Raw genomic sequence first — 26539 nt, 5'->3', positions numbered from 1 at the left:
GTGTTGAAGACATAGAAAAATCGTTTAACACAATCGATTGCACTATTTTAATGGATAAATTAAATTTAAAAAAGTGTTTTGAAATTATTTAATCCTTATTTATATGAAATATCTTATAATCTTAAAGGTAAAAACAAACTATCTAAATTGAAAAGAGTAACCGCAGTACACCATAAGGATTCTAGTTTAAGTTCATTATTATTTAATATTTATACAAACGAAACTACAAATTTAAAGACACAGTGTTAGTTGTTAAATCAGACAAGGATGTATTTTCTGAAATCAATAACGATATAAGTAATATTAAAAATTGGCTGCAAACTAACAAATATTAAGTTTAAGTAGAACAGAATTCATAATTTTTTCTGTATATTAAAACAATTAGGGATGTTAATGCATAACTACGATTATGACCTTGCAACAATTGTACATTACAAACAATTAAGCCTTCTACAGATATCTAGAAAAAGCAGGATTTTTCACCGCAATTTATTGGTTTACACCCAAGATTTCCCAAAAGCTATTGCAGATACGGTTCTAAAATTTATTTTATTACATTTTTCTGGTTAAAAACCATACGAAATTACTAATTCAGTCTCTTAATTAACGTCCTAAAAATACCAGTAACTCATTATACCGGGTTGCTGAAATCAGAGTGAAATCTTTCACTAGCCGTAAAGCGAATGAAGAATATTAGGACATATGTTTATGTGAACTTTTTCCATTATTTCTAAGAGTAGAGTAAATTATGGACAGTTCCGGGAGAACGCAACTCGGTCGGGTCTCGAACACGATCGGCCGGTTGTCTAAGTACCTGATGTGTTAAGCCTCGCGATTACATCAGTTTGCGACTGTACAAGCGAAATTTGTTCTATGAAAGTTGTGAAATTACATTAGTTAAGTTAGTGCCACTGTCGCCGCTAGTACTGCCACATCCGCGCGAATTAAATACGGTATGCGCGCCCGCTTTAGTTACAATCATTGAATTAAATAAACGAAAAAAAATTATTCTAAAAATAAAATGATATATATTTTTAATTAAGTTGTACGGGTATGTGCGAGTAAGTCACATCAGAAATAACTGTATTTTCAACTTCTTAATATGAGCGAGCGATGTAGATGGTGAGATATCGCTTTTTAAAACAATTTATAATCCATTAAACTAATTTATGAGTAAATCAATTATACTTTTTCAAATTATCAAATAACAAAAAGCAATTAAATCTATCGAATGACGATTTCATAGTTTAATCAACTGAATAATATGGATAGCCTACTGAAGTTTACAATTGTTTTTCTTTTCAATTGTTTGAAAATTTCAATTGTTTTACTCGAACAGTATGAAAGATGGTACGAGAAGAGGGAGAAATTAAAAATTTAAATCCTGATTCCGGTATGTGATCATAAGAATGGATATGATTAACCGTTATTACTTTGCCGATCTCCGTGGTACAATTGGGGTAGCGTCTCGGCCTTTCATCCTGAGGTCCCGGGTTTGAATCCCGGTCAGGCGTGGTATTTTCATACACGCTACAAATCATTCATCTCATCCTCTGAAGAAATACCTAACGGTGGTCTCGGAGGTTAAAAAAAAAAACCGTTAGTACTTAAAGATTTAGACTGTAGATAGGCACACAAAGTTGTTAATTTCAGTATTTTTTTTTCTTTTTTCTTGTTGATTCGCCTACGAAAATTAATTAAATAATATTTCAGTTATTCATATTAAGTAATGTTATAAAAGTGGCACAAAGAAAACAAACCCGAATTAATTAGATTAAACGCATTATTACAATGAAAGTTAAATATTGACACGTAAACAATAATCAATATAATAAAGTAATTTTACATTTTATAAAATGTATTTAATAACTGTTTATTTTACCCAAATGTAATTTAAGATTATTATCCATAATGATATTTCAGTTTTGAATGACGTAAACAGGTCATAGATGTTTACAATTTACAAATATAAACTTGCTAAATTTTATTTTAATTTTTGTTCAATGAGACTTGACATAAAAAGTTCATATAAACTGTTAAAACTGGAAGAAAATTTTGTTTATTTTCACTGTTCATACAAAATATTCCTTTTTTATTATTTTTTTTATCTTATCAGATCAGCATGTCAAAGATGTGTAAGACTACCGAGGCCAATACTGTAAAACTTTCTCTCTCCGATAATGGTAGTTTCTTAAAAAAAAAGAAAGAAAAATGATTTGACTTTAAAAAAAAAAAGGAATAAAAAGTTTACAAGGTTGTTGAATTTGGATCAATCTGTTTTTAAGTTGAAAATAAATTATATTCAGATTTCCACTGATATCGTCCTTATTTTTCATCCTGAAGGTTCTAAATTCGAATCCCGATCAGGCTATGGAACTATCCCCCCCCCACACACCCACACACACACACACACACACACACACACACACACAACAAAATTCCATTTTCATTTTTGCTCTAATTACCGTGTTATAATCCACATACATAAAAAAACAATTTAACATTCATATAAAGAAATAATAATAAACTTAAGGTAACTTATGTTTGAATATAAGGGATTACTATCCTCTGTTTACACAGTAACCTCTGTTACACAAGATAAGCATTTTGTTTGTTATCAAGGTGAAATAATCCTCGGCTACATTCGTAGGCACAGCTCTCTCCACAAAAACATACAAACATATCAAACTTGTAATTCAAAATATTTACGCAAGAAAATTATATAGAAAATTTACGGAAAAAAATAAAACGTACGCCATTCTTATATTTCAGAGAGCCTTGCTCACATTCATTGTGTTTTTTAAACTTATTTTTTTATGAAAAGGTTTTTTCCCTTTACCTTCATGGGACCAGGATTTTTTTCACACGGAGAGCGTCTTTTTCTGTAAACCTATCTATAAAAAAATCAGTAAGGATTTTTTGGAATCAGTTTTCAAAAACACTAAATTTGATTTTCGGCGTTTTATATTCGTGTATAGTTAAATTTTCCTTTCGTATACTTATGTGTACTTTTTTTTTTAATTTTCCCTCAATTTCTCATTTTAATATTTTTTTAAATTTTTATTTTTTTTAGAGTTTTTTATTTTTTCAGATACTACAATATAGAATATTATTATAAAGGAAAATTATTACATATGTCAAAACTTTGGGTAACTTATTTTTTTATAAGTTATTGACATTATATGATCTTCTAAGTCCAGAAATTAAAAATAAATATAAAAAAAAACAGGATACAGTTTTTATGTACGTTTGGCTGAACATACGCTTTGTTTTTGCGTCTCTTTCGCTTAATATTTATGGAATGGATTAATTATGAAGTGTAGGATACTAAAGCCATTAAACTTTTATCCAAAGTTGCAAGGAATAAGGTAATTTCCGTTTAATCAATGATGGATTTAATTACAAATCAGAAAACTTCGCTACTACTCGTACATGACCAACTCTTTAATTTAAAAGTTTCTTCATATTTACAAGCAATCTTAAAATAGTATATTAAAATTTATATATAATACTATTTATTAAAATAGTTTATTTATTTATTCACTATAAAATAAATAAGATCTTTTTCGTTTTACGCCCCCCCACTTTTTTCGCTTATTTTCACATAAAAATTACTTAATATACCATCTTTTGTAATAATCTATGAATAAACTATTATAAAACACCGGTCCCCATTCATTATTAATTTTACTAAAAATACAAGCATTTTTGCTTGTAATTATAAAATATAATCTTTTTTTCCTATTTAGCCTTCGGGAATTACAGTTCAGGTATTACTTCAGAGGATGATATGTATGAGTTTAAATGAAGTGTAGTCTTGTACAATCTCAGTTCGAACATTCCTGAGATGTGTTGTTAATTGAAACCCAACCACCAAAAAACACCGGTATCCACGATCTAGTATTCAAATTCGTATAAAAGTAACTGCCTTTACTAGATTTGGAATCTTTAAACTCTCGACTTCGAAATCAGCTGATTTGGAAAGACGCGTTCACCAATAGACCAACCCGGTGGGTTTATAAATATAATTTAACCAACTTACTACTCTCGCGTCGTACGCTAACCCCGACGAATTTACAGTAATATTTTAATTATTTAAATAATAAATAATTGCAATAATTACTGAATTTATTATTCAAATAATCAAAATAGTGCTGTTAATTAGCCAGGGTTAGAGAGCGTAGGTTAAGTTTGGTTAGATTATAATTTCTCTGCAAATACCCACTAATTTGACAGAATTCTGCCTCTATTATACTTTCTTTTTGAAAATGAGGTATCGTCTATTTCTGCCGTCATTGGTGGACCACCTTTTCAGTAAATGATGATAACACGCACGCTCGCGCGCGCGCACACCTCTCACAGGTAAATTTTACAATCCGTTATTGCTTCACTTGACGTTAACCTACACTCGCTTAGCTCACTAACCTAAAAGCTTAAAATGACCTGTATCAAACAGCATGTTAGTGTGTTTTCTCTAACGTTCCATTCGTCAGTTATTATAGAACGTGCTATATTAAGTAATTTTTACGCGAAAAAAGTGAGAGGCTTTAAACGAAAATGTACCAATAAATAATATAAAATATATTTAAGTCAGGTAAATTAAAAAACGATTAGGTTTATCGAACCATGTATTGATATTTTAACAAAAATCCGAACAAGTTAAAGCTAATAATCTTTTCAAATATCTATAGAATAATCAAAATGCGTGCGAGTAAACATTTTGTGTTGGCATCATCTTTTTCAAAGGTTTTAAATCTATTTAAACATGTTTTTTATATATAAACATATTTATATAGCTTATAACACGCCCAGTATCGTATGAATTCTAACGGAAACAAACACATACATACACTCTAAATACATTACACTCCTTTTTGGACAGTCGTGTAAATAAGGTCCATTTCTGAGTATATCAGTTAATTTTTGTTCTAGTTTGGTTCCATCGTGATTTTGTATTACACTAGCAAATACCCCTTTGGAATTTTTAAAATCAGAAGATAAACAACATTTATGAAACACCGTGATCTGGTAGATCGAGAGTGTACCTGAAGGATGAAAATATTAACCTTCAACCTATTAATACCTAGTTTGAATTTTGAAAATCGAACGATTTTTTTTGAAGGTATTATAAGACAACCCCATTTCACCTTCCAAAAAATCACCCCAGATGCACCCGATTTGTTACCACTTGATGGTGATGATTGGTCTAGTCTCGCACGAGATGTTCGCATCACCTCACCACTCTAGTCTCACACACAGTCCCCATGGAAAGCCCATTATTATTATACGGAAATTTTAATTTTAATTTTAATTTATTTAATATAACGAAAATTTCATTCTCTTATTTTAGGTAGATTTCATAAAAAAGCTAACTATTGTAACGGATACCGTGATTCCACTTTCGGAAACATATCAAACATTTTCGACATATCTTCCCGTTTTACATCCCTCAGACCCCAAAACCACCGTCAGTTTAAAAGTTTATATATATATATATATATATATGTATTTCACTTTCTTGTAGACACGATAACTGCCGTAATTTTGCGCCAATCACTTTAAAATTAATACATAAAATAACGACCCAAAACATCAGTCGAGTTCGTTAATGGGCAAAATCGAACCATGGGGTGGAAATGGAGGGTATTTTTTGGAACAAAATACGCTTTCTTATTAAGTAAAATATCAAATTCGTTTAAAGTTCCTAATATTATATGTTAAAAGGCCTAAAACTTATGTAAGTAAAGTTTTTTGATATCACCAACCACTGGCCCAGGGGGTATAAAAATGGGGTTTTGAAGACAGAAAAACATACCTCCCGTAATAGGCACAGAATCGAATCGGTTTAAAGTGGTCATTAGTCCTCCAATCATTACCTAAAACGTTTGTCTGAAACAATATTTTATATGACCAACCCTTACGGCAAAGGTGTCCAAAATATTGCTGGAATTGTAAGAAACTTTTTTCACATGCAACCAATGTCGTATTGAGTAAATTTGAAGTTTTACTTAACTTTAAGGTGGAAATCTTTATTATCCCCAACTTAGCACCGATGAAATCTACCTCCGCCTTCCGGCATGCCGAAAGGGATATTTTTTTTAATCATTATACAAACGAGGAATTTTCTTCATATGATTTACGTCTTTTGTGCAAGTTTTTTTATAACAGTGTTCAACTTTTTTTTTCATCGTTTGTTTATTGTCGCATCAGTGATAACAGTCATTAGCGACTTAAATAAATAAAACTTAAACAAAACTAAGTGATCATAAACATTAATTAGAAATAAATATTAGAAATTGGATAACAAACTGAAATATGAATAAAAATTAGTATCAAATATTAGAACATCACCACTAGACTATTTTAACTGCGCACACAGACTTCGTAAGGGTTCTCATGTAAGCAAAACCGCTAAATTAGGTTCTTAATCTCACTATCACAGAGAAACCAGATCATTTTTTTTATATCTTCCGTTTGAGCAAATCCTTAACATTTGAATCCAGATTAATTTTCATCGAATAGACCCGAACACTGGGTAGTCTATAAGGAAGTGGTTTATGGAACATTTTACATTGCACACCACCAGTTCCGCTAAGGAGAGCCAAAAAGGGTTGTCAGCTCTGTGTGCCCAATCCTCAGCCAAGTTAAGATGAGTTGGTCACTTCTGTTATTTGGGATTAAGTATTTCTGAAAAACGGTCTCCCGGATGCCATGTAAGGCCGTGGGAGAACTCAGCAGCCAAATCTTATTCCTCTGAGAACGTAGTTTTACACGGACTGTCTTCATGAAGTAGCTCTCACGTGTTAATTATTTCATTTATCTCCGCTCTCTTGGCAGCCTCATTAGAGCGTTCATTCTCGAAGATACCGAAATGACCAAGGACCCATACTAACACCACTGTCTTATTTACTTATGAGAAGATGTGAGATCATTTGAGTCATTTGTTCAGATCATCTTTAGCTCAAACTTTGTAGTACATTCATAGAATCATTTATTTTCGTCGTCACTACGGGTCTCAAAGAAGAGTAAACTGCGCAGACCTTAGAAAAGAACAGAGAGGAATAGGTATACGCTTTTATGTTATCTCGTTATCAGGTAGTATTATTGAACAGCCACACTCATCGGCCGAAACAGAGTTGTCTGTATAGATGTGTGTGTAACAGTTGTACTTCATAGTCACTTCGCTAAATTGTTTCGTAGCAGATCGGTAATGTGGGTTTCGTTTACGTCTTTAGACGGTAATTATTTAATCTTTAAAGATACACGCAGACAAGGAGCGTTACATCCTATTTCCTTTCCGAGAATTCTCGGAACAAACTTAGTTTCTGGAGATAGCGAGGCAGTCTGAGGTCGAAAGGCTGGGGAAGGACTTCTTTCCCTCAAATTGTTGAGTGCTATCGACCCTGGTCGCCTGCCAAGTCGTTCAACTTGTTTGATGCAAATTTTCTTTTTTCTTTTCTTCTTTACAAATCTTTTAATTTAAATATATGAGAAGATAATTTTGGTTAAATTAAAAAAAAAAAATTGTGAAGAATAAAAAAGAAAGAAAATTTGGCAAGTATGTAGGAGATTTGAGAATACTAACGATTTTTTTGTTGTCATTAATCCTTAGATTAATGAGACGTACGTATAAATGTGGAGCGGTAGTGATATACAGTCTGAAGTCATTTGAAAATTCAAAGTAATTCTCCTGACAATTTAAGCAAACTAATTTTAAACTTAAAATAAATTAAATGTTTTAAAAATTAAAACATCAATAACAAATTTTTAATATAATTTTTAAAAAAATCATACCTATTTCACTTATTGAAGTTTATACTTTTATATATCATTGCCGAATAAAGGACAACTAAAAACTAAATTTTTCCACATCAAAGCATAAATTAAAATCGAATAAATATTTCTCGTTATTTTTCATACAAATTAAGATAATAACCTGAATATGTATTAAATTAAAATTTAAACTTTGAAACCTAAACCAATTGTACTGGTTTAGAGAAAATATTTAAGTATTTTTTCATTTACGTTATATTTCAAGATAAAATTAGAAATGTCAAAACTAGTTAGTTATATTTACAAAGTTTAGGACAAAATTGAACATTTTCGCCGTGGTGCTGTCTTTAGTTATCTAGCCAATGGAATGAAAAAATTCTATCTCGTATCACCTACTGAATAGTTAATAGTTAGTTTTATTCAAGCCTTTGCCTGCTATACTTTTGTTCATGACACTTGAAATGCAATTATTTAAACCTGTAAAACTTTTATACGACAAACTGAATCAAAATTTATAAAACAACATTTTATTTACTTGCAAACAATTCAGTCGCTCTTGCGGCTATTTTAAATGACTAATTAATTGAAAATGAAAATTACAAAAGTTTTAAAGTAAGTTATTTTAATTATTAAAAACATTTACAGTTTTGTTGTTACATAAATATTTTATAATTTTACCTAAATATATTTACGTAAAATATAAAATATAAATTTCAGGTAATGAAAATTTAAATTACTTAAATATTTACTTAATATTTTACATACATTTTTATACATTAACACATTTTCACATTTTTTATTTATTTTTTACACAAATTTCGTCACAAAATTCTACTTCAAATGATTAGCTCCTAAATACTAAATTGTCATTTGTTTGAAAAAATTCAGTTCAGCTTTTTAAAAACAATCTTTTTTTTAATATTTGAGAAAAGCTATATAATAGAGATAGAGGGCAAGCTATTATACTATTCTCTTGTCCAACTAATGGGATAGAAAATCAGTAGATAGGGACGGTAGAATAATAGGTATTTGAATAAAATACAGGATAATACACGATATAAAACTGAATATATTCTGAGTAAAGAGAGTAAAGTATGACTTGAAGGGAATTACAGATGAATTCCGTTTCTTAAAGGGATGAGTAGTAAACAAACTTCAAGGACACTTTCATGTCTGAAACTTACTTCTCATAGAAACTATTCCACTCTATATAGCATGTTATCATGCTACTGTAGCAGAATAACAAGTCGTTTACTGTTGAGGGGGATGATATTTGTAGTATGTAGAGGGAATAACGGATGTACGTAGCATAAAAGAAAAGGTACAACAACGTTGACCTTGAAAATTCTGTAAACTTAGTAGAAATATGTTCATATGCTTCATGAAGATATCATTATTCGATGATTAGAAAGGGATAAATTTCTCTAGAAACAGAAATATACATTTCAAAGCAATTCAATAATAACAACCTTTTACTTTCGAAGAAATCTTTTTTAAGATATTACAAAGAAATAATAATAATAATAATAAAATAAATTTGTTCGCTAACAAAAAAATAACTCGAAATCCTTTAAATAAGTTGTAAGTTTTGTATAAATTTATATTTCCACGTTAAAATATAAATTAGAATCGAATTACTAGTTCTCGTTTCTTTTCATATTAATGAAGATAAACGACGTAAGTACGTATTAATTAAATAAAATAAAACAGTATACTAGGCCCAGTCAATCTACGAGCTTGTGACGTCACGATCAGACTGCGTATTACTACTCGGCCTGAAAACATCAACTCCGCGTATCAAATCGAAGTATTACTTATTATGATATTTTATGCGGTAATAACTATCATATTTACATTTACTAATTATAAACAATACGTAATTAATTCTTTTATATCCTTTATTTGTACTAAATTATTAACTTTTAATAATAAGCAAAAGCTTACTTGAATTTTCTTCATGCATCTAATTAAACTTCTAGCAAGTTCACCATCCTCGTTATCACTGTCACTTTCATTATCAGAGTCTACACGAATAATATAACGTTCTGTTATTTCATCTACCAGTGATTCTAGTTTTTCATACTCTTTTTCAATTTTTTTTTTACTTTTACACAATAGGGTTTCCAGTCAACTTCATTCATGGAATAAATTTTCTCCGTAGTTAATTTTTCCACATTTTTGAAAGAAAATGTTGTGTTATGACTCGCCACATTTCTTTTTACGGCTGACCATACCATCTCGATCGGATTCAAATCAGGATGGTACGGTGGGAATCTAAGAACACGATGCCCATGTTTTTTCAAAAGTTCATCCAAGTGATATTTTTGTAATTTAGTTTTACGCAACTTTACTAATTCATATAATTGTGGTTTCAGTATTTTTAACTATACGCCATATGGGTTTTCTCCAGCCAATCGATCATATCTTTTCTTCTGGAGTTAGAATTTGGCGCTTGTACCTGTACTGTAATAAGGAGCGTTATCAACAACTACTACTGAGATTAGTGGAAAATTTGGAATCAATTTTTCACGCGCCCATTTCATGAAATTGTCTGTATTCATGTTTTCATGGTAGTCGCCACTTTTTTGATCAGGTTTTCCAAGTTAGTAATGCGTTTGGAATAAAACATTCCAGCATGAATTACTATTAAACGGTCACCTTTATTAATCGGCACATGAAATACCTCAACAATATCACCAGACCACGACTTTGTCGAACAATGCGAACTTAAAACGTATGTTCCATCCAAGTAAACAATTGTAGCGTTGTTGTCTGTACTTAGCCATTACCTGCAAATATTCAATTCTCATCCACCTGATATCGGATTATCCTGATTACCGGATATCGGATCAATTAAAAGTTTTCTGTTACTTTCAGTTTTACGCCATTTGAAACCAAACTCTTTCAAAATAACAGCGAAAGTTGATTCACTGCATTTAAAATCAATAGTGACTGAAGTTCTTGCCTTTTTTTTGTAAAGTAGGTAATTCATTCTTCTTTGAAAGAAATTCATTCACTGCTCTTTTAACTACATCGAAATCAAAACTGGCAAATCCACTGATAGGTTTCGAACATCGTTTATACTTTTTGGGCGTGCTGAAAAAACACGATTGGGATGTTGATTGAAGAATCTTGTCTTTTTTTTCTTCTGAGTTTTTGAACCTGTCTTCTTGATATCCTACACGCATGAACACGATATAAACTGAATTAAATTTTATTTCATTACACACATATTTTGTACTACGAATGACAGATCTTTAAAATAAATCAGATTTTTAAAATAAATATGAAACTTTGTTTTAGAAAACAATGTAATTAGATGCGTATCCTTCTTTATATAGGAAAAATTTAGTTTTATCATTGTTTGAATATATCTATTTATCTCTCTCTTTTACCTATATTTCCTTTAATTTGCTTTGTTTTTTTTTTATATATTAATCAAAATGAATTTATCTTTTCTTCAACATTTTGTGGACTGGTGTTCATTTAAAATGGATTTAAATTAAAACGATGTTGTAACAAAACCACTTCTTTTACACTGTATAGCCAGAAAATATGAGCACCTTAAAAGAACACGATTTTTGTTTTACGGTGAACTTGTTATTTCTACCTTTTACAAGTAAAACCATTGAGCTCGAAAAAGTAAAAAAAAGCCTTGTATTCGTTTATCATTCTTCGGCAAAATAAATGTCTGTTACATCGTACGAATGTTTTTATAACTTACATTCTCTAATTTATTTTAGTATATAAATAATTAATAAAATGTTGTTATAGATGCGTCGCAGTTGATTTGAGAGATAATAATTTTTACTTACATATTAGTCGAATGTCTACATCAATCAATAATTTGGTTTTTATGCTTCAAAAACACTTAAATGAGATAAAAAAACATCACAAAATTAAATTTCGGCAATTAAATTTATTTGTTAGGGCTTCTAAATAATAAAATATAAACATTTAGTAGTGTAAAGATTTAACTTTTTACAACTATTATGAAATAATAAAAACAGAAGGAATTAAAATCCTGTTGTACAGAGTATTCCAAAATTCTACAAAATTTTACAAAAAGTGAATAAAAAAAAGAAAAAGTAAATATGTATTTTTAAAAAGAAACTTAAAAGTAAACATTAGCAATTTTAAATTCCTTAAAATTGGACTTTTTAAAGTTGGCGTGAAATTAACAACAAACAATTTACTAACGAATTATTTGGCACTGTTTAAAAAAAAATCCCTTTCGGCACGCCGGAAGGCAGAGGTAGATTTCACCAGTGCTAATAGAGGATAAAAAAAAAGGAAATAAAGCCGGCCTCTGCGGCGCGAGTGGTAGCGTCTCGGCCTTTCATCCGGAGTTTCCGGGTTCGAATCCCGTCAGGCACGGCATTTTCACACACGCTATCCCACCTTATCCCCTATCACCTTTTCACCTTATCCCCTGAAACAATATATAACGGTGGTTCCGGAGGTTTAACAGGAAACAAAATAGGGGGATAAAAAAATTCTCGCCTAAAAATTAAGAAAAACTTCAAATTTACTTAATATGACAATAGTTGCATGTGAAAAACTTTTCACATGTTTGGCATACGACCCCATCTTCTAACAATTCCAGCAATATTTTGGTCATCCCTTGCCATAAGAGTTGCTCATATCAAAAATTGTTTCAGACAAAAGTTTTAAATTGTTTAGAAGACTAACGACCAATTTAAACCGATTCGATACTGTGCCTATTTAGGGAGGGAGATATGATTTTCATTTTTCCACTCCCTGCGCCACTGGTTGGTAATATCAAAAACCTTTACTTAGGTAAGTTCTAAGTCCTTATCTAAAGAATAGTAGGAACTTCAAACGAATTCGATATTTACTTAATAAGAAATTTATAGCAATATTTTTTTTTGAAAAAGCCCCCCCCCCCATTTCTATCTTTATGGTCCGATTTTTTCCATTAACGAACTCTACCGAGATTTTGGGTCATTATATTTTATGTATCAACTTGAGAGCTATTGGCGCAAAATTACGGCAGTTATCGTGTCCACAAGAAAATGAAATATATATACATCATGATATATCAAAAAGAAATCATCAATAATTAGGGAAATCATTCAATTCACCCTTTTTTATGTTTCAAATCATTAAAAAATCTATATTCATTCTGAATGAACTTCAACATTTTTTAAAGTTAAAAATTAGTAATATCAATAAGAAAATATCAGTTACTTAAATAATATCACAAGGAAAATTTAATCTTTATTGATGAACTTTTAATTAAAATATTAATGGGCAATGTGTATTTTAGTAAAATTGATTTTCAATATAAAGTAAAACACTATTTCAAAACATCTTTTCAACCATCATTAGTAGTATCGGAGACGAATGAAGATTCCATCTCAGAGGCCACATACACCTTGTATTCAAAGGTGGAGGCCACAAGCAGAATGGAGAAAAGAAATAAAAAATATTGATCTAAGGCAAAACCTGGGGGATAAATGTATGTGATATGTTTAATGTCAAGAGAACTGATTTTTGATACTTTTTTGTTTTCTAAGCTACTAACGAATTTATTTTAAGGATCTACTTTTCAGTAAATTTCACAGCTTTATACTAGTTTTGATAATTTTTATAACATTTCTTTAAAAATGGATGTTTTTATATGGCAAGTGCCCATCTAATTTTGTGTTCTTTTACGGTTTTAATGTTCTATGACAAGTCTGTTTTCAGGATGACTTTTTTGATAAGAATGGTCTTTTGACTTGGATGCTATTTTTTATTAGGGTAGGAAAGTTCTAGTTTGTGGCAAGGGCTAACGTCTATAATAGTCAATGCCCGCTCAAAAGTTATGAGTAAAGTATTATAGATTTTTAATTCTCTTTAGATATTATGCATCTTTTAGATCTTAATAAAAAAAAATTTTTAATTATCACACCATAAAAAAAAATTGGTGTTTGGTTTTGTTGTATGCGGTCACATTTTTATTTCAGCTGCTATTGGCGCAGAGCAAACCAATAGTGGTGTGCCGGGTGGCTGTACGCAGCGCACGAACGATTCATTCATTCGAACGATTTATACTTTTAGAACGATCCATTCGTTGGAACGACTTATACTTCTTAATACGAACGATTTATCTAAAATTATATTTATTTAAATTATATTATGATTAAAAATGAAAAACTTTGAGGTTAAAGTTCTTTTTTCTGTTTAGCCTCCGGAACCACCGTAAGGTATTACTTCAGAGGATGAATGAAGATGATATGAATGAATGAAGTGTAGTCTTGTACAGTCTCAGGTCGACCATTCCTGAGATGTGTGGTTAATTGAGATCCAACCAGCAAAGAATCAACGATATCTACGATAAATCAAAATCAGTATAAAAATAACTGCCTTTACTAGGATTTGAACCTTAGAAATCTCGACTTCGAAATAGCTGGTTTGCGATGATGAGTTAGAGCTCTGTCAAAATTTCACAACTCAAGAAACAACTAAAAATGTTCAGGATTTTGAAGCTTTTCGTTGTAAAAGTTTTTGTTGTTATTAGTACGGTAAATTCATGAATGTTATTTAGTTACATTTGGCAAAAACATTTAACAAAATCATGTGTAATGGAACATAAACCTTTCAACATTTTTGCGGTGGATCTTATACCCGCCTTTTTCCTAATTATTATTATATTTATACTTTGGAAGTTAGTTTTTCGAAAAAAAAAATAATTTTTAAAAGAAAAAATTTTAGCACTGATAAATAAAAACCTCGATAATGAATGAAAGAAATTCGGACTTATTAATATCAATTAACCGTAAAAATATTATTGGCTTTAATTATATTAACCCTTATATAGGTTGCCATAGTAACAAATAATAAGTGAAATTACTAATCAAATCAAATGGCGTATAAAGTTATTTTACGGTAATTAAACGAACGTGTATTTATGTTTCGGTAAGGTATAAATGGGAGGTGTAACAGAACACAACGGTGTGTTATATGAATTAGATTGAATATTGAAAACACCTACGAATCTGTGTGTCTGCTAATTACAAATGAAACAGAGTATAACAGTAAGGAGAGTAGATATTTGCTTGCAGTTCTGAATTTCAGTCAGGCATAATAGAAGTTTAATTTTGGTTTCAGGGCAGACAGTGAAAGGTATTAGTAAGTGAGAAATTGTGCTTTCATTATGGTATTAGAAATCCAACTAACCTTGTGTAATCTTAACATTACTTATTATGCACTAAGCTTGTATACTGTTTTACCTTAAAGGATTTTAAGATGGATTACTGTAGCGTGACATGTTACAAAATCTATGTTATCCATATTTTACCCGTGGCATTGTTTATAAATGGCAGAATATAATAAAGGTTTTACTATTTTATACATTATAAGTAATTTACATTTGAAGCAAATTTAACCGGATTAATATGAACTAATTCGTTAGGAATGCAGAAAAACAAATTTAAAATTAGTTTCAAATTAAATCTTAGCAAACACAAAAAAAATTACATAACTCTAAAAAAGATAAATTAATCCCACAAGTAGATTGTACACAAGAGATATATATTAAAAAATAACTAGAATAACATTAAATACAGAGTGTTTCTGAAATGTTGAGCTGGCTATACGTTTTCGGATTCTACTTGTAAAACTAGACAAAAATATCTTTAGAAAAAAAAACAATTTCTTCTTCTTTCTTCCCCTGTCCGCCATTTTGTTATTTTTATATATTAATTTATAAATCAAGTTCGGATAGACGAATCACATTAATATTTGGTAAGCGTCTTGGTAATAAAATTTTAAAACAAGAAAAAATCAAGACTTAAATATCTTCGCAAATTACAAAATGGCGGCCATGTTTATTTCTTAATCTTTTATATCTCCATAAATATTAGTTTTATCAAAATTTATGTTCATTTGCTATAATATTAAGCCTTTTATTTTGAAAAAGATTACATTTTATTTTTGAAAATCGGTTAACAAATAGTCGAGTTATGGGAGAAAATTAATGTTGTAGTTTTGTATCATAATTATTCGGGTTAATATTGTGAGAAAATTACTTAATTTGATACTAATTTACAATCCAAGAATTAACAATATCTAAAAACGATTAATACATAATCGAATTGAACCTAAAGCAGTGGAGAGAAAAACAGACACATAATTATAACATTAATTTTTTACCAAAACTCGGCTACTTGTTAACCGATTTTCAAAAATAAAATGTCATTTTGTTCAAATTAAAGGCTTAATATTTTAAAATAACATAAATTTTGATAAAACTAATAGTTATGGAGATATAAAGGATCGAAACAAATCATAGTTGCCATTTTGTAATTTACGAAGGTATGTAAGTTCTGATTTTTTTATAATTTTAAAACTTTATTACCAACACGCTTACCAAATACTAATGTGATTCGACTATCCGAACGTCAGATATAAATTATTATATAAAAATAAAATGACGGACAGTGAGAAAACGAAGGAGAAATTGCCATTCTTCCTAAGAATGTTTTTTGTTTAGTTTTGCAAGTCCGAAAATGTATAGCCAGCCCACAATTTTAGTAAACACTCTGTATAAATCATCTAAGAAAGAAAATATCAATTACTTCTTTTTTGCGGCAATACAGTGCCAACGATTTATAAATAAAACTTCAGTTGGAGTATCCGTTAAAGAGCAAATACTGCTTTCTCTTAGAGAATAGCCATAAAAGCAAAGGTTTTTTCTGTTTGGTAGAAAAACCAAATGAAATTTCTTTTAATTAAAGTTCATTTTCAGCCGATTTAATTTGGATTTTTTTATTTTATTTAATTGATACAATTCTTTTTTGTCGAATAAAAAACTATTTTTACTTTTGAATTCTTTTAATTTGTTTTAAAATTAGAACACATTTTTAAAAGGCTTCTTAATTAGGTATGGGAGATAATTAAAACGATAAAAACTATATAGGAAAAAAGCTAGTAATTCCACTAACTTCTATTTTAAAACTTTTAAACAAAAATTAAAAATAAAATTGCTTATGAAGAAACAACGCAGAATTTGATGTGAAATGAGAAAGAGAAAAGTGCAATTAAAATTAATTTTAAGAATATATATATACATTTACATCTCCGTCACGGCTTCCCCTGCGCTATATTTTATGTTTTTAATCAAGTAACTGGAGGCAGGTGCAGTCACTTGTGTCGCACATTCAGTAACAAAGATAGTGGTTGTGTTGGTTGAGCCACCGTCGCACTCCTGAAAAAATCGAATTAAAAAAAAACCGATGATATTTAGATCTGTAAAGTATTTGTAAGCCCAAATCTACTGAATATCTCGTTTTGTATTGTTGAAAATAAAAAAATTTGTAATTATTCTTCAAAATTTTTAACCTTTCTTCATACCTTTTAAATTCGAATATCGAAAAATCTAGAATTTGGTTTTTAGATATTCACATAAAGATTATACACACCAAAAAATCAAGTTGATATCTTCATTTGTTATTAAAAAAAAATATATATATAGTAAACTTCATTGTTACTCCATTTTAAAACTTTACACTCGGAATTTCAAAAAATCTTTTCTTTGCATCCACTTACACCATAAGAACGTGAGTACACATTTTCATGAATTTATCTAATAATAATTTTTGTTGGATGTTAATGAACCAGTCAGTCACAACAAGTTGCTTTATAAATACAGATATATATATATATATATATATATATATATATACACAAGGGTTATTTTTTTTCAAGGTCCGATTGGTCGCGAAATAAAAACCCGCGTAAAAATCGGATGAACCTTTGCGCATATGTGTTGTGCAGCGTCTCTAGTATGGCCTTCAATCACGCGGCGTCACTTCCTTTAGTTCTGAACACGCAGCTAGCACGTAAACATGTCTACAACAATAGCATCTCCCGCCAAGTGTGAAGTGCGTGCGGTAATTCGATTTCTTCAGGCTGGGGGGTGTAATGAAGCTGAAATTAAACGACGAATAAGCAATGTGTACGGTGAAACTTACACCGACTTACAACTTACAGTGACAGAAAAGTGCGACAATGTTGCAGGAACTTTAAAGCAGGACGTGCAGATGTTCATGATGCAGGCGGTCAGGGAAGGAAGCGAGTGTCAACCGACGATCTTGTTGAGCGAATGGATGAGGCAATTCGAGAAAATCGTCGATTCACAATTTCTGTATTGAGTGATTCGTTTCCTGAAATTTCAAGGTCAGCTATCTTCACTATTGTGAGTGAGAGACTTCAGTACCGCAAACTGTGTGCGAGATGGGTTCCCAAGATGCTGTCCGACCATCACAAAACAACGAGAATGGACGCCTCCCTAACGTTTCTCCAGCGCTACCACAATGAAGGAGAAGATATTTCGAACAAAATTGTCACAGGGGATGAGACATGGGTCCATTTCGAAACTGAAGAAACAAAAGAACAATTCAAACAGTGGATGCATTCTCATTCTCCCAGTAAACCAAAGAAGTTCAAGCGAACCTTCAACAACAGAAAGTGTATGGCTACTCTGTTCTGGAACCGGAATGGAGTTCTCTTGGTGGAATTTATGGAACATGGCACGACCATCACTGCAGCCTCATACTGCGTGACTCTTCAACGCCTACGAAGGGCAATACAGAATAAGCGGATAGGAATGCTGTCATCAGGCATTGTCTTTCTCCATGACAATGCTCGACCGCACACTGCAGCTGTAACAAAAAAGCTCCTGCTGTGTTTTAGTTGGGAAGTGTTTGATCACCACCATACAGCCCGGACTTGGCTCCATCCGATTTTCAACTCTTCGCTCACTTGAAGCGTTGGCTAGGAGGACAACATTTTGGCACAGACATCGAGCTGCAGACCAGTGTAGAAACATGGTTGAAAATACAGGCGGCTCCATTCTATGACGAGGGTATTAGAAAGTTGATACCACGCTACGACAAATGTCTAAATGGGAGTGGCGACTATGTAGAGAAATAGCGTAACTATGTAAGTACTTGTTACAGATTAACATTTTTGTATTTTCACTGTGGTTTTAATTTCGTGACAAATCGGACCTTGAAAAAAAAATAACCCTCGTATATAAGTCAACCCAACGGGTTGGTCAAGTGGTGAACGCGTCTTCCCAAATCTCAGCTGATTTGGAAGTCGACAGTTCCAAGAGTCAAGTCCTAGTAAAGTCAGTTATTTTTACACGGATTTGAATACTAAATCGTGGATACAGGTGTTCTTTGGTGGTTGGGTTTCAATCAACCACACATCTCAGGAATGGTCGAACTGAGACTGTGAAAGATTACACTTCATTTACACTCATACATATCATTCTCAATCATCCTCTGAAGTATTATCTGAAAAGTTATTTATCAGAGACTAAACAGGACGAAGAAAAGAAAAAAAATATATATATGGGATATACACATAAATATGATGTTTTTGAGGTGTTGCCAATTTTACCACATCAATATAAACAAAAACGTTCATTTAGACAAATGCCCTATCACGCATTATTTTCCCTCTGTTCTGAATTTTTTTTGTCCTATAAACAGACTGAGATATTTTAATGAAATTTCAAATGTATATGTATATATTATATATATATATATACACAGATAAATATGAAGAATACAGAACAATTAACTTAACTAGCCATACATCAAAAATCTTAACTAGAATTCTGTATAGAAGAATTGAGTGGATTGAGGAAGAAGAGTTAGGAGAAGACTAATTTGGTTTCAGGGAAAGTATAGGGACAAGGGAAGCAATTTTAGGTCTCAGATTAATAGTAGAAGGAAGATTAAAGAAAAACAAACCAACATACTTGGCATTTATAGACCTAGAAAAGGCATTCGATAACGTAGACTAGAATAAAATGTTCGGCATTTTAAAAAATTACGGTTCAAATACAGAGATAGAAGACGCTTGCTAACATTTACAGGAACCAAACAGCAACAATAGTAATTGAAGAACATAAGAAAGAAGCCCTAATAAGAAAGGGAGTCTGACAAGGATGTTCCCTATCGCCGTTACTTTTTAATCTTTACATGGAACTAGCAGTTAATGATGTTAAAGAACAATTTAGATTCGGAGTAATAGTACAAGGTGAAAAGATAAAGATGCTACGATTTGCTGATGATATAGTAATTCTAGCCGAGAGTAAAAAGGATTTAGAAGAAACAATGAACGGCATGGATTAAGTCCTACGCAAGAACTACCGCATGAAAATAAACAAGAACAAAACGAAAGTAATGAAATGTAGCAGAAATAACAAAGATGGACCACTGAATGTGAAAATAGGAGGAGAAAAGATTATGGAGGTAGAAGAATTTTGTAATTTGGGAAGGAGAATTACTAAAGATGGACAAAACAGGAGCGATATAAAATGCCAAATAGCACAGGCGAAACGAGCCTTTAGTCAGAAATATATTTGTTTACTTCAAAAATTAATTTAAACGTCAGAAAAATGTTTTTGAAAGTATATGTTTGGAGCGTAGCTTTATATGGGAAGTGAAACCTGGATGATCGGAGTATCTGAGAAGAAAAGATTAGAATCTTTTGAAATGTGGTGCTATAGGAGAATGTTAAAAAAATCAGATGGGTGGATAAAGTGATAAATGAAGAGGTGTTGCAGCAAATCGATGAAGAAAGAAACATTTGGAAAAGTATAGCTAAACAAAGAGACAGACTTATAAGCGACATATTAAGGCATCCTGGAAAAGTTGCTTTAATATTGGAGGGACAGGTAGAAGAAAAAAATTGTGCAGGCAGGCAATGTTTGGAAAATGTAAAACAAATTGTCAGGGATGTGGGATGTAGTGGGTATACAGAAATGAAACGACTAGCACTAGATAGGGAATCTTGAAGAATTGCATCAACATCAAACCAGTAAAATGACTTGAGACAAAAAAAAATATATATATATTTTATATATTATTTATTTATACACATTTACCAAATAAATAAGTTTTAAAATTTCAGTTTTAGTAATTAAAAAATGGTGGGCATTAAATTTTATTAATCATTAATAATTTCTAAATGTTGGTGTTATCAAATTACATTTTATTTGATGAAAAGGCCTATTATTACAAACAAAATGACAGACATATTATTTGTTCAAATCAATTAATTGACAAACAGTTGAGATATGGCTGAAATTGTTGAAATAGATCACAAAAAATTGACTTGTAAACATGCACAAAATTGTCAGACTGTTTGTACTGATATATTTATGAGATGACTGTAAACAGATCTACAATTTGTAATGAGTGAATGTAAATATTTATTTTAATTGGTGATTGATAATATCACTACTCTATTAAAGTACTCGCCAGTTTATTATTATAATTATGAAATAAAAGAGCACTTTAAGCTGTGTTTGAGGGTTTAAACTACAATAAACTATGAAATTTGTAACTAAATTCCACTATTAAAATGTATATATATATATTTTTTTACTTATAATTTTTACAAATTATTAATGCTATGTCTTTTAACTTCAACTCCTCTTAATCCCTCTTTCTCTCTTTGGTTAGTGTATTCTAATCTACATCTGTCTTTTCAAATAGAATACAACTGACCAATAAAAATTTAATGGACCTCTTAATATGTGGCATAACAAACAAGTCTTATACTTACAAATTCTGCCATAAGCTTCTTCCTTCTCTAATTTGTTTTACAGTTTCTTACCTACATCAGAAAATCTGGTAATACGTAATTAGTTTGCTTGATATTACTCCTGCCACCACCCCATTCGGTCGCCCTAAAGCATAAGACCGAATGTCTGTGCCACAAATGGCTACTTAGCCTTGAAACAGTTTAGCGACCAGTGTCCTAAATAGCTCCTAGAGCTTACCTAACAGCATGAGCGTAGTAAGCGCAGTGTCATACACCACCAACTTACGTGTCCCAACCGCTCATTTGTCATATATTTACTAAAATGGGTAGATGTACCTCGTCAACTACTAAAAATATATATGACATCCATAAATTAAAATTTACTTCATCTAGAGCGCAATTCACTGTCTAGCCTAGGTCACTGAAATGCCAGCAAGTACTTGTCTACCATATTAGTGTGGTAGCAGTCTATTCCCTTAGGTAAACTATTGATATAGGTTGAACAAAGCAACCAGTTCAAGGAACTCCCACACGGTCCGACAATACGGCTCTCAGCACATTGACTCACTGCTTGTAAGTGGCCAATTTTCCCCTTGACCTCTAAGTTCCAGGGTGGCTCGGTCTCTGGCCCCTCTAAGAGCAGGGCAGTCAAATATCAGGTGTTCATTTGACTGGACCTCTCCACAGACACACACCTCATCAGCTTCCAGGCGGAATAATGCTGTTATACATATGGAACAGCTGGTAAAACACATAATGATAAATATAAAATTATATATACTCTGATAAATAATATTAAAAAATATATAATTTAACAAATAACAATTATCACAGTGATCAGTTGGCATCTGTATATATTTTATAATAAAATAATAATTGTTAATAACAAAAAATTTTATCCATAAACAAAATGTCTCACTTCATTTTCTTTTTTTCTTTTTGCAGTGGTATGGGGGTGGAGCAATCAGCTTGATGATTGTCAGCAGTGTATGTTGGATAGGGTGGAGACGATTGGCTGCCAGGCGAAGACGACTTGTTATAGGGGTAAGTTGAGAATGCGAAGTAAAAATATAAGTTTTTATTTTTTTATACGAATACTCCTAGTCATTTATATACACAAAGACACAAATATTGAGAGAGAAGAAGAAGGAGAAGGAAGTAAGAAAGAGTGACAGTAGCAGAAGCAAGAGAAAACTAATATAAGTTTCCTTGAAGTTATTATGAGACCAGATGGATATTTAATGTACTATGCAGCATAATGTTGTTACTCGTACTTCCTCTTTGGGTTAGTGTATATTATATTCTTTATCATGAGACTTCTGAAAACATCTTGTTAAATTAAAGTGTTGTATAAATCGTGACACGTAAAGGAAGAAATGTGAAATTCAGTTTAGTCGTGATATCTTTTTATAAAAGTTCATAGAATTCATAAAAGAAAAAAAAGATATGAAAAATTTAATATTTTTTACTAAGCTTTACAGGCTGCAATCTATATAACGTTTTTATATTACACATGAATAATACGTTTTATACGAGATTTTTTAAAAATTCCATTTTAATCACATTTTTAATAGGGGTTTTAAAAAATACAACTAAGATGTTTAAAGATTTATTGTTGTATAGATATCTGCTATTACTTTTTTTAATATACGTACTATTATTATATATTTATTGAATTCTAAAGGAAAGAGGTAAAATCTTTAGTCACTTTTTCAATTCTTCAAATATATCATACTGTTATCTATTAGTTAGCTATAGCAAATAACTACTGTTGATGACAGAAAAGATTATTATAATAACAAAAAGAAAAAACCTGAATATTTGGTTAAATTCTAAAGATATTAAAAAAATAAACTTTAGTTTTCTCTGAGGTGATCAAAGTAGCAAAATACCACCAAGATCAATAATTATTATTACTTGTTAAAGTTTAGAACGTTTAGTTAACATGCAGGTTAGGGATGGACTGTTGGACCAACCAATGACTTCTTACTACCTATTATGTCCTATAGTACTACACTATCCCTTCAACTACTAGAAGTGTTAACATTAGATAGTATGTTGACTATAGACACCTCAGGTAGAACTCCTACAAACCTACCAGAGGTAAACTTATCATCACAAATCAGCTGATTTTGAAGTTGAGAGTTCTAAGGTTCAAAACCTAGTAAAGGCGGTTTACTTTTATAAGGAATTGAGTGCTAAATCGTGGATACTGCTGTTCTATGGTGGTTGGGTTTCAATTAATCACACATCTCAGTATGGTTGATCTGAGGATGTACAAAACTACATTTACATTCATACATATCATCCTCTGAAGTAATACTTTACGGTGGTTCTGCAGGCTAAACAGAAAAAGAAAGAGGAAAGAGGTAGAACTTCTGCGCATATATGTGTTTTAAATTTTGATGAGTAATAACAGTTTTAAACTACGAAATTTAAGTCTGAATAAGTTATTTTTCCTTTCTGTAATCACTTAATAGACAATAATACAAGAAATATAAGACTGAAATCTTAAAAATGAGAAAAACGCATTAAAATATTTTAGAAAATCACATCAAAACATATTCCGCTTAAAACAATTAGCTTTTATCTGCAACTAGGCTAGCTGTTTGAAGTTATAAAAACCTGTTATTTTGCTTATAACTGTTACTATGGAACACCTTCATGGTATTCCTGATAGAAAATAATATTAAATAAAAGATTAAAATAAGAAGAATAAATAAGTCCTTTATAGAATGATTAATCTTAAACGATAAACTGAACAAAATTTTAATTTAATAGATTTTTTTTATTATATCAGTGATCATACGTATTCTATAAATAAATTTTATGTTTGTCATAAATATTATGATTTATATCAATATTAAATATAAATATTGTATGCCACATACAATTTCATATAAATTATTAAGTCATCTGTTGATGTTCTCTCAAAAATCAGAATGAGTTTTTTAAGATAGAAAAATGGGTTGTCAGATAATTACCTGGTGCCCACAAGTATGAATTCTTTAGATCCATATTTAGAAAATTAAATGTATTAAATTATCCTTGTGTTTATATTTAGGATTGTCCAATCTCTGCCACAAAGAATGGTCATTTATTCTTAAAAAATAACAATATCCATCAATACCAAATCAGACTATAGAACTGTTTTCATAAAACTCAGGATATGAGAAAGGACATTATTGTGCTTTCATTACCATTTTTTAAAAATTGCTGAATCATTTGAAAAATCTTCCCACTACTAAAAACATACAAAAAAACCATTATTTATCTGCATCTCATTCAATGTGTATTTAAATATGTGCTCAAAATAATTTTCAACAGTGGTTTCTATAAAGAAGGAAGAACTATAGGAGAGGAAAGAACCACAGTAAGAGAAAATATCAAGGATCCTTTTAGGCAGTGAATGACTGTTCAACCTAAAATCCCTAGGGATATTAGGGTATTTTTACCCAGATGAAAGCAGCACAAACTGATCAACAATCCAATATTATCCAGATAAAAATTTATGCTACAAAGAAAAGACTTTTCTCCAAAAATTAAACAGCAATTTCAATTAAGTTTCCTTAGTTATGAATCAACAAAATTGTGTGTCATGTGAAGGCATCCAAATAAATGAAAAAACTGTTCAACCAAACCCCACTGATGATATGGCAGATGTATAAAATGACTTTCATCAGAGATAGAAATAAAAATATAACAAAAGTACTCTGAAATTAAAATATCCATTTTATAGCTTATTTACTTCAGTGACATTATTATTCAGAATATCATTGATTCTGAGAGCTAGTTAAAAATTGCACCTTATGGTCACAATCATAGAAAATATAATGAAAAGTTACATCAGTGTAAAGTTATTGGAATGAAAAAAAAATTTTTGTTAACCTAACAGATCCAAAATGTAAACAGCAGATTTCACATTGACAATTTTGAACTAATAATTTCTATGATAACATTGCCTTTGATGTGTCATAAATTGCCACTCAGCTACATAAGTTGTTTGTGAAGTGTCGTTTCACAAAGCATATGAACAGAACTGATTATAAATCTGTGAATACACATAAAGTGGAATGTTCCGTAGTTGCTGAATTAAGCTTATTGCTTGGAAAACCAAAATAGATGAAAATCCAGCACAAAACAACATATGTATTTCAATAAATGAGCTTATATATACATATCTGAAATTAATTTTCAAATGTCAGGTACTATTTTGATTGTGAATAATGAACTGTTGCACACAAAAATATGACATTCAAAATTCTCAACACTGTTATTACAGGTGTTTTACATTATGATTTTAACAGAACCTAAGGCTAACATTTGATATTTTTATGTATTGAGCCAGAAAATATTTAAAATGTAAAAAAAAAAAATATTAAAATTTTGTTAAGTAATTAATTACAGTTTTTCATTAATTTATTTTTTAATACTACTGAAATTAAACATCAGATTCTGCTTAATTTATGATATATGGAACTCAAAATTTTCTTTAATTTTTGATATGGTTAAATTTAATTTGATTTGACTTAAAATAAATAAAAGTAAAATAATTATTTAATAAAGTTTTATCACCAATTATCATAAATAAAAAATTATTTTTAAATATTATATTTATTTCAGATGTAACTATCATTTTTACTTTAAACTATTTAAATTTTGACTTAATAATAGTTATATATAAAAAAAAAACAAAAAAAAAAAAACAAGGGACTGGAGTGAAAAGAGAAATAAAATTTTGATCAATAAATATTAGAAAATCATTTTGAAAGAAAGGAACCACAAGGGAAGAGTAGATGTTGAAAAATATATAAATTAAGTACTGAAGAACCGGCAAAGTGAATTTTCATAGTAATCCATGTATTTAAATAAACAAATAATTGTAGATTCTTGATGAAATTTAAGTGTATGTTCCATTTTTATTTAGCAAAATAAAAATGTGTTACTATCTTTTGTTATATTTAAACAGAGTTTAATATTGTATTCTTATCACAAAAAACTAAATTTATCTTTTTTTTTTGGTTCTATTTTATTTGCTTTCCTTAGTTATATTATGAAAAAAATCTGATGAGATTTCCAATTTAGTTAAAATCAATGACATAATAATAATATCCACTATTAAATGCCTTCATAATTCTATGATGAATTAAAAACAATTAATAAATTACAGTAAAAAAAATTAAAAATTTATCAT

The 26539-nt window shown here is 30.3% G+C and overlaps 1 protein-coding gene across 1 annotated transcript in view; it reads left to right on the top strand.

Annotated features, from left to right (window-relative positions):
- The window catches only part of LOC142331781 (uncharacterized), a 416977-nt gene that overhangs the window by 311482 nt on the left and 78956 nt on the right, over window positions 1-26539 (top strand). The window contains exon 2 of the mRNA XM_075377877.1: window positions 22291-22389. Coding sequence (XP_075233992.1) covers window positions 22291-22389 — 99 coding nt within the window. The remainder of the gene's footprint in view (window positions 1-22290; window positions 22390-26539) is intronic.

The sequence above is a fragment of the Lycorma delicatula genome, chromosome 10 (assembly GCF_047948215.1).
Source record: "Lycorma delicatula isolate Av1 chromosome 10, ASM4794821v1, whole genome shotgun sequence".
Lineage (NCBI taxonomy): Eukaryota > Metazoa > Arthropoda > Insecta > Hemiptera > Fulgoridae > Lycorma > Lycorma delicatula.
Note: the sequence above shows the minus strand (reverse complement) of the source record. Positions and strands in the feature narration are given on the sequence as shown.